This window comes from Cylas formicarius, unplaced genomic scaffold, assembly GCF_029955315.1.
Source record: "Cylas formicarius isolate icCylForm1 unplaced genomic scaffold, icCylForm1.1 PGA_scaffold_7__23_contigs__length_41026272, whole genome shotgun sequence".
NCBI classification, from domain to species: domain Eukaryota; kingdom Metazoa; phylum Arthropoda; class Insecta; order Coleoptera; family Brentidae; genus Cylas; species Cylas formicarius.
The window spans coordinates 27692929-27706208 of record NW_026844352.1 but is presented as its reverse complement, the minus strand read 5'-3'; the positions used below and the strand labels follow the sequence as shown (position 1 = coordinate 27706208).

Sequence of the window (13280 nt, the reverse complement as noted above, 5' to 3'; positions counted from 1 at the left end):
GAATCATCGGGTATCAACAAAAAAAAAATGGCGCATCTGGCAAAGAGCATTGTACGTATTGGGTTCCATGGTTTATCATATGTTTGCTGTGAAACTAGTAAGTCTACATTTCTTTTGATCATTTAGCACCTATGTAACAGAGGCAAATAGAAACAGGCAGTAGCAAGCCAAACTGCACACAGTTTATAGAGCGCAGAGTTGGACAAAAATACGCTCCATCTTAATAGAAATTAAGTCTTGTTTGGAATATATTAATATTCAACCAGAAGTGGAATAGTAATGGAATTAATAAGAACTCCTAAAGTAGCTTGTTATTTTATCTGCAAAAAAACTTTTGAATACTTGAAATGATTTTAGGTGGAGAGTGTTCGAATGCTGGATAGGTATTCTAAAGCGTGTTCTCAGGGTACTTTATATTTAACTGCAACTCATTTGATATTTGTTGATCCAGAAGCTAAAAGAGAAACATGGGTAAGACTTTGCCCTTAATTTTGTCCATTTCCTTTCTTAGATCAGATCAATTACCCATATATCAGAAGTATTTTATAATAATTTATCTTTAATTGTAGATTCTCCATATGCATATGGCCAGCTTAGAAAAGCTTCCATTGACAACTACTGGCTCACCCCTCCTTATCAGGACAAAAACATTCCTTTCTGTAACGTTTGTCATACCAAAGGAGCGGGATTGTCATGACATATATTTATCTTTAAATCAATTATCACAATTGACTAATTATGAAGCATTATATTGTTTTACATATAACTCGCCAATTGATGACATACCAAAACGGATTGGTTGGAAGTTTTTTGATTTACAGGGTGCTTACCAAAGAATGGGAGTGCCCAATGAACAGTGGGCGTTGACTGACTTAAATATGGAGTATGAGGTAATCATAACTTTAACATTAAATTTATTTTAAAAGAGTACCAGGTATTTTGTAGCTGTGTGATACATATCCTAAGCATCTTTACATACCTGCTTCTGCAACAAAAAGTACCCTCTTGGGTAGTTCTCGGTTCAGGTCAAAGGGGAGACTGCCAGTATTAGCATACCTCTATCATAACAAAGCCAGTATTAGTCGTTGTAGTCAGCCATTATCTGGTTTTAGTGCCAGGTGTATGGAAGATGAGAAAATGTTAAATAACATTCTGAGGACTAATCCTAATGCTACTTTTATGTATGTTGTGGATACAAGACCAAAAGTGAGAATATATTAACAAACACAGAGACTTTCTATTTTCAATCCTACTTTTAGATTAATGCTATGGCAAACAGAGCGGCCGGCAAAGGATATGAAAATGAAGCATTTTATGAGAACATTAAATTTCATTTTTTGGGGGTAGAGAATATACATGTTATGAGGAATAGTTTGCTAAAAGTCATAGAAAGTATGTTTAATATAAATATTATGTTTGGTAGTTTTGAATATAGACTTCTGACTAATGGCTGTACATTATTTAAGATGGTGAGCAAAAGAATCCAACTATGAATAGTTTCTTGAATGGTATAGAATCAAGTGGGTGGCTGAGACATATTAAATCAATCCTAGACGCATCTCAATTCATTGCTGAAGCATTAGAAGAAGGTATAAGTGTCATTGTTCATTGTTCTGATGGTTGGGACAGAACTGCCCAAGTATGTTCGCTAGCATCAATGCTGTTGGACCCATATTACAGGACAATTTCCGGGTATCAAGTAATGTTAACCATTTTTTGCAACAACCTTAAACTTATGATTTTTTTGGTTTCTAGGCTCTAATTGAAAAGGACTGGCTGGCTTTTGGTCATAAGTTTTCAGAACGTTGTGGCCATATACAGACGGATAGTAAAGAGATTTCTCCAGTATTTACTCAGCTACTTGACGCAACATGGCAGTTAATGCAGCAATTTCCGTGTACATTCCAATTCAATGAAAATTTTTTGCTCACTATTCATGATCATGTGCATTCTTGTCAGTATGGCACTTTCATTGGTAACTGTGAAAAGGATAGACTCGATTTAAGGTAAGAAATGTTTTATTACTTGGTTGTCTTTCATTATAATTGCTAATTTGCTAATGATGAGTTGATTTGATACCTTCTCAAACAATTTGTATTACAGGCTATCTGAGAGGACTTACTCCTTGTGGGGTTATATGGCAAATCATTTGGATGAATATATCAATCCCTTATATTCTTCTGAAGAGAGTCCGGGAATTATAACTCCTCAGCTTATTCCTCAGAATATAAGGTGAGTTCTTTGCTTACATATAAAGAGGAATTGTAATCATTTCTACGAATCATGAATAGGTATGCAAGCCTGTGGGTTTAAGGTACAAAAATTGTTGCTTTCAGGTTTTGGCGGGGAATGTATTATAGGTTTGAAAGTGGAGTGCATCCAAGAGAACCAACTGCTGATTTGCTCTTGGCTACATCTGATCATTCATTTTCTTTAGATGATCACGTTAAATATTTAACCAAGGTACTGCTTGGTTCACATTAACTGTTATAAGTACATTTGCAGATCATTATTTTACAGAGAATAACATCAGTGAAAAATTTGATTTCAAAAACTATGGAGAAGAGGAAAACTAAACCCAAAAAATCCCAATTTTGTAATAATGTACAGTTAGACAACAAATTGCTGTATGAAAAGTCTTCTCATGATTTGGAATCTGCCAACCACGACCATCCATTGCAAGTGGAAGAAAAAGACTCTAGTAATGCTCAAGAACTGCCCAAAATTGATGAGCTTTCCAAAGACTTTGATTCAGTTGCAATTGACTGGAAAGCTTTAAGGAACATAAATGAATGTAGCTGCTCACTTTCTTTTGATCACTTGAGCAAAAAGGTTAGTTTCTTTTTGTTAATTATATAAATTAGTTAAATTTCATTTATACATTATTTTGTAGAATCACTGTAGAAAGTGTGGGGAAATCTTCTGTGTTCGGTGTATCACAAAACAAGTGCTGTTACCTGGACACACAACAGAAAAAGCAGTACCTGTTTGCAAGCCTTGTTATGATCTTTTAGGAAGCTCTTTGGAATCATAAGTTTCAGAAGCTGTCATGGCACATAATAGTGTAGAATAGACTTTTCTGTGATTTTCGCTGTACCTCTCTCTACTGTTTTCAAATGTATTCAACTACTTAAATATGTTACTATCTGTATTCTTTGCTATGATATACCATCAGTTGTTGCTCTGAAGTAGTGGAACTCATAGTGGATAGTGAATGACCGACCTGTATGAAGAATTTATTTGTTCGATACATTTGAAAACAAAGTGAGTAATAACTCATTTGTCTGGACAATAGAGCGTAAATAACACTTATCTAGCTTAGTGCACTCCAGATATTATGAGTATATTTTATAATTATTTGTCCACAGTGGATTTTGTATTTATTTAAGCTTTAGGAATTTTTTATTTTGAGATTTGAAGCTAGTCCAATTTTAAATGGGGTCAATGTTTATTTGTTCATGTTTTCTTTCCATTATAAAGTAATAAATCTCTTGAAAAAATTTAATCCATAAATAATTTCCAGTTCATAACACTAGTTAATCCAAACATTTATTTCTTAGGTTTTCTTGGCCCACCCAAATCTTCCAACTCTTGCTTTAAAGTTTTTAACTCGGTATCTGGGACAAATCGAATTTCCTCATGATATTGTTCATGTGGTACTATACTTACTGTTACTCCAGCAGGTGTACTAGCTTCTATAGCTCGTAATAGCAAGGGAAGCTATAAAACATGCATGAAAGAATGAACATTTTTTTAAATATGCATACCTGAATGGCAGATATATCAGTTATTTGTACAGTTCTCTCATAAGTTTTTAGTACATATTGGGCTTGGATCACAGCACTTCTTGGTTTGTATGTTGATATCTGCATTACCTGTGGAGGAACAGCCCAACATTCTTCAACATTTATGTCTATATTTTTAATCAAACGATGCAAATACTTTTGGTAGCTCTCAAGCACCGGATAGTCGTATCCTCTCAGTTGGATATTTAGTGTATCATATAAAGGAACTTTTGATTTCATATTCTAAAAAGACTCATTCTAGACATGCCTTTTAAATTACTTCCACAAAAATACTTCTAAATAGTCTGGCTCATACAAGGATCCAGCATAACGTTTATGGATTTTTGTATTGCCACAAATCTTGAGGAATGCAATTCTAATGGAGTTCATTTTATGTGCCTAAAAAAAAAAGGTTATTTTTATATCTACTTTTTAAGGTCTGCCTAGAATTCTACTCGTCCAAAACATTCTGAAATTACAAATTAGAATTCGCAATGCTTCCAAGAACATGTAAAGAAGAACTTAATTCATTGTTGCCTTAACCCTTGACAACTTTTACCTAAATTTTATTCTGGATCAAGTTTGTAATTGTTTATCATGCTTTCTTCAACTATAAAATGTAGTCGTTGGGTTGTATCATTAGATACATCCAAAATTATCAGCAGATTTGTACATCATGCATCAGCCGCCGAGAAAGTTCTGATTAAAACCAAAGTTGAGGATCTAACAAAAAGGATTTTGGATTACAGATATGCATATCCAGAATTTTTGCCAGATCCTAACGTTAAATTTAGGAACCGTATTAGAGAAAAATTGGAACGCATTGATATGGTAACAAGACGGACACAAATTGATATACCTGAATTTTATGTTGGTAGGCATATTATTTGTATTTCTGTGAGAGGGTACCCTAATTAGACATTATTTTTAGGGTCCATATTGGCAGTTTATTCTGCTGATAAACACACACCAGGAAAAATACAAAGATTTGTTGGAATTTGCATTAAAAGAGGTGGTTGTGGGTTACGGTCTTTTTTTATAATAAGAAATGTTATAGACCACCAAGTTAGTTTTAATAGTGTTCTTGTTTTAAATTTTAATGAATCAAATGAAATTTTTTTAGGGTGTTGAAATCTATTATGACATGTATGACCCAACACTTCATAAAGTTGAGGTTTTAAAATTGGAAAAAAGACTAGATGATGAATTACTGTACCTAAGGGATGCTTTGCCAGAATACAGTACATTTGATGTTAACATGGAAGCTCAAATTTTACCTGATGGTATGAGAGACATTTGTCAATATTGATATTTTAGTCCATTTGCCTTTTAAGATGCCTCAGTACCAGTGAATCCAATTAAAGTTAAGTTAAAACCCAGACCATGGCTTGAAAGATGGGAACGGAAGAATTTGAAGGGGGTCCAAGACCTTGAGTTACCTGAGAGATTCTATATCAAAGCCAAAAAATTAGAAAAACCTTGGGAAAAGTATGATTTAATGAAAGAATATATGTGAGTAGCTGTGTTGGTCAAGTTTTGGAAAAAGATTTGTAATTATTTTTTAGGCGAACAATACCTGAAGAAGAACAGGTAGAAATATTCAGTGAAGTTGAAGCTGAACTGCACAAATTAGAGCTTCAGAGAAAGAAACTAAAAAGGAGACGGGTTATCGTCAAACCAACCAAATTATCATAATAAGTTTACATGGTTTATTAAAACACATAGATCATGGTCTGTAATTAGATTTACATTTTCCAATTATTGACTTTTAATATATAACAGAACTTTGCAGATTTTATTTTTTTTAATACTTGATTATTTCTTTAGTTGAATAATATTTAATGAATGTGCCAATAAAAACAAAAAATATCCTGAAGGGTGGAGTTTCATCGAGTACAGTCAATTAGTTCAACCCAAAAATTGAAATAGTGATTATCAAGATGGCATAATATTCTATATGTTTGATAAATGATACTTTAGGCACCAGAGGAGAGTGTTTAAGAAATGGGTGTCTAAAAGTTTTCAAATGTTGCATACTATAATCTTTCTAAGATGCACATGAATATATTCACTGAGTGACGAGGAAAATGAGAAACCATCAGAACTCACAAACATCAGTATTATAAAGATTCAAACAAACATCCGATTCCTTCCAACCCGTGAGTAAAGCACCAGATATGTTCAAATTAGCTCATGACAGACACATTACGCAGTGGTTTTGTTAAGTTTATGATTTTTGAACAACTATTATAAAAACTCCGTGCATATAACTTGATTGGTTGAGATGCAACAATAAAACAAAACAAATGAAAAAGAAAAAAATGTATATACAACGCAAATAAATATTACAGGGAATGACTATATAAAAATCATTATAAACAATTTTCCATAATTTACAATACTTGAAAAACAATTTCATCAATTTTTAGGCAGTTGCAGACTTATTTACAATAAATACCCCATAGTCTCTAAATATATCTTTTGCTTTTTTTAACAACAGGGGAAACTAATCACTTAGAAGGCCTCTTCTCTTCTGCTACCACACAAAAACTACTTGCCACTCAACTGCACGACCTGTTGTAAGACTTCGTTGCGACCGAATTCGATTTTGAAGTACTTAATGAACTTATAAACTGCTTTTGAAACTCATCTTGGAAGCCTACAAAATCTGTCCTGCCGACGCCTCCGCTGTTCACACCGTGACTTGAATTCGAGTAACTTTTATTAAATGCTATTACTGAAACCGGGGAACTGCTAACTTCAGTTTTGGCTGGAGACGACAATTTCTGCAGTGCCTTTAAACTTTCCATCACTTTTTGAACGTCATCTCGATCATTTTGCATGGTCGGAGTCACAGTAATATCCTGCAGTTTTTTCAAATCAATTTCGTTCTGCTCATTCTTGAATTGTAATGGATGAGAAACCAAATGCTCCTTCTCTTTAGCAAATGGCAAGGTCATGATGTCCTCTTTTCTCGTACGGGAAGAAATCATGTGATGAGCTTCAGCTTCCTTGTGAAACTTGGTAAACTTGGGGATTCGTAAGTCGTCATCCTTTTGACTTTTGGCGAAATTGACTGGCTCTTCCTTATTGAGGTATTTGCTCTTTGAATAATCATCCTTTACAGAGGTAACCAAATTAACACCTCTTAATTCGCCTTCGGTGTGCAACTTAATGGTATCCTCTTTGTGAATCTTATGTGTATGCAGCAAACTTACTTCCTCTTCTCTAGGTGATTTGGTGTGGATTTCCGTGAGATCAATGATCTGGCAGTGATTGGTCGCTATCACAGTTTCCTCTTTCGAGTTCATTACTATAACTCCGTTATCTTTTGGAAGCTTTTGTTTCTCTCTGCCATCCTTGTTAATTGGTTTTATGGTGGTTTCATGCAGTTTTTGATTTGAAACGACCTCCGCCAACTTATCGTTTAAATTCACCGGCGTTATTGTAAGATTGGCGGAGGTTTGAGCTAGTTTGAGGGGAGCTGCGGAAGAAATGGGCAGTTTTTGACCTTTTGACGCGTTCGGTGCCTTCAAAAGTTTGGGATCTGGCGTTTTTATCATTGCAACGCTGCAGAACTTCTTCAGCACGACCATCGACATCCAGCCATCTGGCCAAAGAACCAAAATGTTGTTCTTCAAATATTCCAGTAACAGGCATTCTATTGAATCTTTTTGCCTGCCTTCAAGTAGAAGGCAGCGTTTCTTGTGGCCTAAGATATCGCGGACCAATCGCCTGAAAATTTGAACAAATTATTTATGTGGCACAGACATGTTTCAGATGTTGACTTACTTCATGTCCTCGGAAAACGTAAATCTTCTCCTTGGCGCCTTTAAAGCTTTTAGTTCGTCATTGGTGGTTGCTTCATGAGAAAATCTTTTAAAAAAAGGTAAACATATTTTTTAAAATCAATAATATTTAATAAATTTACTAAATTAGTTTTTAACGTTCAAATATTTATACAATTGCATAACAAAATAAATCAACCTCATTATTATAAAATTCGGAAATAATCTGTCAATCCTACAGGACTCTATCCCTAACAACATAACAAGATAGATCTAACTAATTTTAACACGAAATATTTGAACCGAGTTTACCTGAATAAGGGGCATTTGGAAAGTACATTTTTCAAACCTCAATTTTATTATGAACTTAGGGTAAGTTTGCTTGAAATGACACAAAGTAGACAGAGTCTGAATAAAAAAATTGCGGGCAGTAAAATGCAATATTTTCAGTAGAGTTCTGGGAAAGATATACCGCGTTTACAACCTTTTTTGGCTTAATATTTGCCTGCTGTAAAGCGGAAGCGACCATTCTTTTCAGCACGTGTATCACAAGCCAGGGCCGTATTTAAAATGTTAGCCGACAAGAACTGTGGCGTGCCGACTGTATTTTAAGAGTAGGGAAATTTTCTGTGATTAAACCGTTATATTAATTCATATTACTGTGCTTTTTTTTTAAATATTCCTAAAACAGTCCGTACTTAAGGTAGCTTGATTTCAAGTCCAGTTTACCCATTAGATTGGTTGATCTTCTATATTAAAAACACATTAGAAAGATTTCCAATTTAAGGGTTAACATAATGACTCTAAAATATTTTTCTAGGAAAGCAATACAAAATCTTATGTAGATAATTGATTTATAATGGAAGTTGGTGATATCAGAATATGCTGTCAGTTTTATGAAATAATATTTTCTTAGCTGTCGAAACTTTGGCGTTATTTCTATAACGTTTTGTGTTTGTAATTAGTAATTACCAACTTACTGCTATTCAATTGTTTTTCAAGACTCAGTGCGCAATTCTTATTGAGGTACCATATACATTTTATTACAATTTATCCTATCCAATTTATTAAATCCGTCAGCTTTCAGCATTTGTATGCATGAAGTACCAAAGTACGGTTCTGGAACATCATTGCGAAATTGCGAATATATTTATTGAGGGTTACAAAGAGAAACCCAAGGGATGTAGGCCTACAGTTAGACCTTCATAAAAATTTACCAAAGTTAAATACCGGATGATGCCGTAAAAACGATATATCGTTTGGAGAACTCTAAATGTTGTATGAACTAATAAAAAACCGGACAAAAATATCTTACTTTTGTTGGAGAACCTTTTGGCATTCTTTTTCATGATTGGATATCAGAGATGGCATTTTCTGATCTATCTCAGTCTTCAGTTTGATAATGGCTACATTCATTTTTTTCTGTTCATCTGCTAGTACCAAGTTTTTAGCACGTTTCACAAGAGTTTCTTTTCTGCATTGCACGAAATGCGACAAATGTTCGTACACTTTAACCCTTGAGGATCGCCCCAGACACTTGCATTTCCTTTCTAATCTGTAATAAAAACACGTTAATAGATCTATTACGGCCAGGCCAAATGTATATACTCACTGAAGTAACATAACATTGACTTCTCCACTGAAGAATTTCAGTTTTCCTCCTGCCTTGTAATCCCGAGCTGCTCTTTTAATGCCTTCTAAAATGTCTATAATGTCGGATGGAAGATTCTCGGGCAACTTGACAAATTCAAATTTATTTACTTTGTGATGATTTTCCATTTCTGGCAAAGGTAGGGGAATGGCTGAAGATAATAAAGAACAAAATGTTTCACGAAGAAAACATTTACAGTTACTTTCTGGCCTGGAATTGCTGTGAAACTTGCAATCAGGGAAAATTACCACTAAAGTGCATGTTTTGGCGTAGCTGCAGTGCACAGTATTTCCAGGTCAAATAGCTTTAAAAAAGAAATTAATAACAAACCTATAGGTTTTGTGGAAAGCTCTCCCTTTGTAATGTTAGCATTGATATTATTTTCTAATGGGACCACACCATCACCATCCAATCTGCTTATTACTGATTCAATAGCATCGGACACGCTGCTTAATTTCATTGGTTTTTTGTTTTCCTTGGTCCCATCTCTCATTGGAACATCTGAAATACCAAAATTCTATGACATAGTGAAAATAATCTCAAAATCAATAATTTTTTTGTTTATTTTGGAGAAGTGGATTTGGTGAGAAGTTATTACCAGTATCCTTGAATTCTTCCGGAATTGTCATATCTAAATCTGTTCGTTTCTCGCGGAGCAAATCTTTGACAGTTCTTTTTTGGGAATCGAGCAGCCGGCGCTTTTTCACTTGAATCTTTTGTGGACTAAACATTTTTTTCTTAATAGCTTGCTGCATACTTATTTTTGGTTTTTCCAAGTTATCTTTCTATAAAAATATGAATATTTTTTACATTAGCTAATGCAAACTATTACTTTTTTAATACCTTGTTGGTTTGGGAGCCCACACTAGCATCGCTGTCTGCTTCCTCATCGTCTGTGGTATCCAAAGCTCTCTTGACATTAAACACACATATCAGAAAAGTTATATATTTGTTTACAATTGAGACCCACCTTTTTCTTTACTCTGCTGGCTTCGCCTTCCTCGTTGCCACTGCCCCCTGCCTCTTCATCATCACCGCTGGATGACCCTTCAGACGTTGCTTCATCATCAGTCTTAAACTCCAGAGCTCCGCTATTTATATAAAATCCCCCTCTCGCGGTTGTTACATTTGGTGGAATAATCTCGTCATAACCATCGGTGTTATCAATGAAGGAGTCAGACTCATCATATCCTGCTCCAATGTCGGCGTAATCGTCTTTGCGACCTTTGCGTCGCTTTTTCGTTCCTGGATTCAACCCGGAGCCCTATGAGAGCAAACCCAATAATACTTTTTTTGGGCTAAATAAAACAAACTTACATATTTTGCTTCCATTTCCAGTGCAATTCTTCGAACGTCATCGTCATTATCAAAGAGGTCCAGCCCATTCGGTACATTGTTGGTTTCCTTGATATTCTGTTTAACCTTTTTCTGAAAAATTTTACGTAATGTTAAAAAGAATATAGAAATTACGATAAAGTTGATTAGAATATAAGAACATACATTAGGAATTAAAATCTTCCAAAAGTATGCAAATGCAGTATATCCTAGATGATCTTAATGAAACTAACAAATGTTTTTAATTTGATGAAAATTTTGATCCACTGCGTGCCCCTTACACACAGAATTTATAACTTTTTATGTATGCGAAAAATTTACTAACAATTACCCATAAACACGTATAAATTGAATTGAACTTGGTGTATTTATTCCTGTAACATTCCATAAGCAAAGATCTGATAAAAATTTCACCTTCCAAAAAAATAACAAATACTTTAATTAAGACGTAATAATACTTCCCTAGTTTTCACACCTTCCTACAAACTGATAAATCAGAATATATGTTTGCGAGCACCATTTTTTTGTAAACGAGATTTCCTTTCCGCTTGTTATCCGGGTAGTCCAAGTGTTATTATAAATTAAAATATTTTAATTGAACATTAATTATCATTTTTGATTTTGGTTGCGGTTACGTTTATGGTAAATTCGTAAACAAGCTGCCCCAAAAATAAAAACGAAGACAACAAATTTTAAATTTACAAATATATACCTGTTTCTGTTTCCAATTCCATTTTTGTCGTCGTTGCTTATTATTGATTTAGATAAATAAATTCATTTCGGATAAAAAAAATACAGAATACAACTATCTACCAAAACAATTTAAAAGTTAACAACATAATTTTGAGGCTCGGGATTTGGGTAAGGTACGTACGTATTTCATACTTTTCGTACGAGCCGGCAATGTCGCAGCTCGGAAATCTACGCGTTCGAAACACCTCCTCTACGGGATGCGCTCCTGATAAAAGCGCGCCAATCGGTATCGACAATCCCGAGAAATTTGCAATAAAATCCGCATAACGCATTCCAAGAAAATGTTAATTAAGCACCTCATACAAAAGGATTTAAAAAAACAGAATTTTTGAAGACTTTTTTCAAATTTTATAAAAAAAGAAAATCGGACAATCTCTGACTCATCATCATTCAGTTCTCTTACCTTGGGAGAAATTGGACATTTTTTTGCCTATATAATGCACACACAGAACGGTCATTTTTGAGGGGAACATATATAGAAAAAATAATTTTATGAATGCACGAGTTAGAAACAAAGCAAACCACCACAATCAAACGCGGGTTTTTGTTCCTGCGGTCAACTGACATGCAACTCTGTTACCAAGTAGCTTTCTGTTTGCATTATCGTCTTCAAGCATTAACTAACTATCCCAATGCTTCGTTTTAATTATTAAATCTATGCATGGGCTAGCAATTTAGATTAGACAAACTCAAGTTATAAATTAATGTTGCACGTAGTAGAAACGGTTTGAAACATTGAATACGCAAAATTGGCACGGCTCGGTTATCGCCCAGAATAAAATAAGGACAGCGCTGTGTCTATAAGCCTTGTCATCCGTTTAACTGTAAGCATATATATCCACGAACACAATTATATTTCAAAAGGCTTCACATTTCCGCAATAAATTCCTATAAAACGCTCTAATGCACCTACGTGACAGAGAAATCGGTGCATATGGTTCAACGTTGTTACGTCAGTGCGATGGGAGTAGACTACTACTTCTCTTAGGCTAGGTTTGTGAATGCGAAAGAATAAGGACATAACCCCAATCGATTAAATTAGGAGAGCCCTGGATGTTGCACTTTTCGAGAAGTATTTGCGATTTGAGACAAGCATTCCCGCGACTTGCATCCAAACTTTCTAACTCACGTATGTCGCGTGATTTGCAAACAATATGATTTGGCGTATACACATTTTTGTAAAATATGCTTCAAACATGGCGTCTTTAATATTAAACACAGTAATTAAATCGAAAACCTATCGTATTTTCGACGAAAAATGTCGTTTCGAGGGACTGTATGAGGGTGGAATTCATTCTGAAAAATCGCCGTGACAGCACCCGAATAAACGAAAAAAAAACTGCAAAATAAGAGGAAACGGGATCGTTCGACCTTTGTAACGATCCTAAAATACAATTCGTGACCATTTTCTGTCATGATTACCTTTGCAGCTGCTAACTCGTCCTTATAGTTGTATTCTGGACACTTGTCTTCGTTTGATTCTGGAAGAGCTACACATATTCTCAACGTTTTGCACAAGTTTTTTACCGTTTTATCTGTCACTCTTTGTGGTTCCAATGTAGTCAACACGACACGTTTTATATCTGACATATTTCATCACAAATTTTTCAGTAAAACACAGCCCGGTTTCGCTCCAACATATTTAAAATGCACTATTCCCAAACAAGCACACAAATACGAGTTTGCGCCGTTTGCGCAATCCAATGCGCAATGCGTGGTGTTTTTGAAATGAAAAGTTCACTGCGAAAACCGCCCAGTCTGGGCAAATTGAACTAGATGTCGCCATAAGTTGTGTTGATTGAAGTCCTCCAAATAATTGTAATCCACCGAATACAGAAAACAACTCCATTTATCTACGGGGGCTAGGCACTCCCCAAAACTACAAACATCATCATAAATTTCGTTCGGCGTCTCTACAGAGAAGAAAAAACAAATCTCCACACCCCTACTTTTATTATATCTGACTGA

The 13280-nt window shown here is 34.8% G+C and overlaps 4 protein-coding genes across 6 annotated transcripts; 2 read left to right on the top strand and 2 right to left on the bottom strand.

The window, feature by feature from the left end:
* Positions 1 to 75: 75 nt before the first annotated feature.
* LOC132705478 (myotubularin-related protein 6) lies at positions 76 to 3036 on the top strand. Its single transcript, XM_060676075.1, has 11 exons — positions 76 to 303; positions 358 to 471; positions 570 to 890; positions 946 to 1206; positions 1260 to 1392; positions 1467 to 1699; positions 1756 to 2006; positions 2104 to 2232; positions 2337 to 2463; positions 2521 to 2832; positions 2894 to 3036. The coding sequence occupies exons 1-11, from the start codon at positions 280 to 282 to the stop codon at positions 3032 to 3034; spliced, it is 2046 nt and encodes a 681-aa protein (XP_060532058.1). The 5' UTR covers positions 76 to 279; the 3' UTR covers positions 3035 to 3036.
* A 28-nt stretch (positions 3037 to 3064) lies between these two features.
* On the bottom strand, positions 3065 to 4227 carry LOC132705481 (large ribosomal subunit protein mL48). Of its 2 annotated transcripts, XM_060676078.1 has the most exons (4): positions 4080 to 4227; positions 3768 to 4028; positions 3670 to 3720; positions 3065 to 3617 (listed from the first exon to the last, which is right to left on the bottom strand). In XM_060676078.1, exons 1-4 carry the CDS (start codon positions 4173 to 4175, stop codon positions 3606 to 3608), a joined length of 420 nt encoding a protein of 139 aa, XP_060532061.1. In that variant the 5' UTR covers positions 4176 to 4227; the 3' UTR covers positions 3065 to 3605. The 2 variants fall into 2 exon arrangements, with proteins under 2 accessions (XP_060532061.1, XP_060532060.1); XM_060676077.1 differs by having other exon boundaries at positions 3068 to 3720.
* Positions 4228 to 4302: 75 nt separating this feature from the next.
* LOC132705479 (large ribosomal subunit protein bL19m) lies at positions 4303 to 5668 on the top strand. Its single transcript, XM_060676076.1, has 5 exons — positions 4303 to 4659; positions 4717 to 4850; positions 4909 to 5068; positions 5120 to 5297; positions 5351 to 5668. Exons 1-5 carry the CDS (start codon positions 4383 to 4385, stop codon positions 5478 to 5480), a joined length of 879 nt encoding a protein of 292 aa, XP_060532059.1. The 5' UTR covers positions 4303 to 4382; the 3' UTR covers positions 5481 to 5668.
* A 416-nt stretch (positions 5669 to 6084) lies between these two features.
* On the bottom strand, positions 6085 to 13201 carry LOC132705476 (yemanuclein). Of its 2 annotated transcripts, none has more exons than XM_060676065.1 (10): positions 12735 to 13201; positions 10542 to 10652; positions 10195 to 10488; positions 10068 to 10136; positions 9823 to 10009; positions 9555 to 9725; positions 9186 to 9375; positions 8889 to 9128; positions 7578 to 7661; positions 6085 to 7520 (listed from the first exon to the last, which is right to left on the bottom strand). In XM_060676065.1, exons 1-10 carry the CDS (start codon positions 12900 to 12902, stop codon positions 6347 to 6349), a joined length of 2688 nt encoding a protein of 895 aa, XP_060532048.1. In that variant the 5' UTR covers positions 12903 to 13201; the 3' UTR covers positions 6085 to 6346. The 2 variants fall into 2 exon arrangements, with proteins under 2 accessions (XP_060532048.1, XP_060532049.1); XM_060676066.1 differs by lacking the exon at positions 12735 to 13201 and adding an exon at positions 11716 to 12100 and having other exon boundaries at positions 6086 to 7520.
* Positions 13202 to 13280: the final 79 nt, after the last annotated feature.

What these genes read in the sequence shown, in the direction of transcription:
- LOC132705481 (XM_060676077.1), bottom strand. Translation starts at nt 4,175, where the DNA reads ATGAACTCCATTAGAATTGCATTCCTCAAGATTTGTGGCAATACAAAA. An exon ending in ATGAGCCAGACTATTTAGAA is followed by an intron (nt 4,029 to 4,079) that starts GTATTTTTGTGG and finishes GAGTCTTTTTAG; the next exon opens with AATATGAAATCAAAAGTTCC. An exon ending in CTGATATATCTGCCATTCAG is followed by an intron (nt 3,721 to 3,767) that starts GTATGCATATTT and finishes CATGTTTTATAG; the next exon opens with CTTCCCTTGCTATTACGAGC.
- LOC132705476 (XM_060676065.1), bottom strand. Translation starts at nt 12,902, where the DNA reads ATGTCAGATATAAAACGTGTCGTGTTGACTACATTGGAACCACAAAGA. An exon ending in GTCAATGTTATGTTACTTCA is followed by an intron (nt 9,129 to 9,185) that starts GTGAGTATATAC and finishes TTTTTATTACAG; the next exon opens with ATTAGAAAGGAAATGCAAGT. An exon ending in ACGTTTTCCGAGGACATGAA is followed by an intron (nt 7,521 to 7,577) that starts GTAAGTCAACAT and finishes TCAAATTTTCAG; the next exon opens with GCGATTGGTCCGCGATATCT.
- LOC132705479 (XM_060676076.1), top strand. Translation starts at nt 4,383, where the DNA reads ATGCTTTCTTCAACTATAAAATGTAGTCGTTGGGTTGTATCATTAGAT. An exon ending in TATACCTGAATTTTATGTTG is followed by an intron (nt 4,660 to 4,716) that starts GTAGGCATATTA and finishes CATTATTTTTAG; the next exon opens with GGTCCATATTGGCAGTTTAT. An exon ending in GAAATGTTATAGACCACCAA is followed by an intron (nt 4,851 to 4,908) that starts GTTAGTTTTAAT and finishes AAATTTTTTTAG; the next exon opens with GGTGTTGAAATCTATTATGA.
- LOC132705478 (XM_060676075.1), top strand. Translation starts at nt 280, where the DNA reads ATGGAATTAATAAGAACTCCTAAA. An exon ending in TTTGCTAAAAGTCATAGAAA is followed by an intron (nt 1,393 to 1,466) that starts GTATGTTTAATA and finishes ACATTATTTAAG; the next exon opens with ATGGTGAGCAAAAGAATCCA. An exon ending in TTGATCACTTGAGCAAAAAG is followed by an intron (nt 2,833 to 2,893) that starts GTTAGTTTCTTT and finishes ATTATTTTGTAG; the next exon opens with AATCACTGTAGAAAGTGTGG.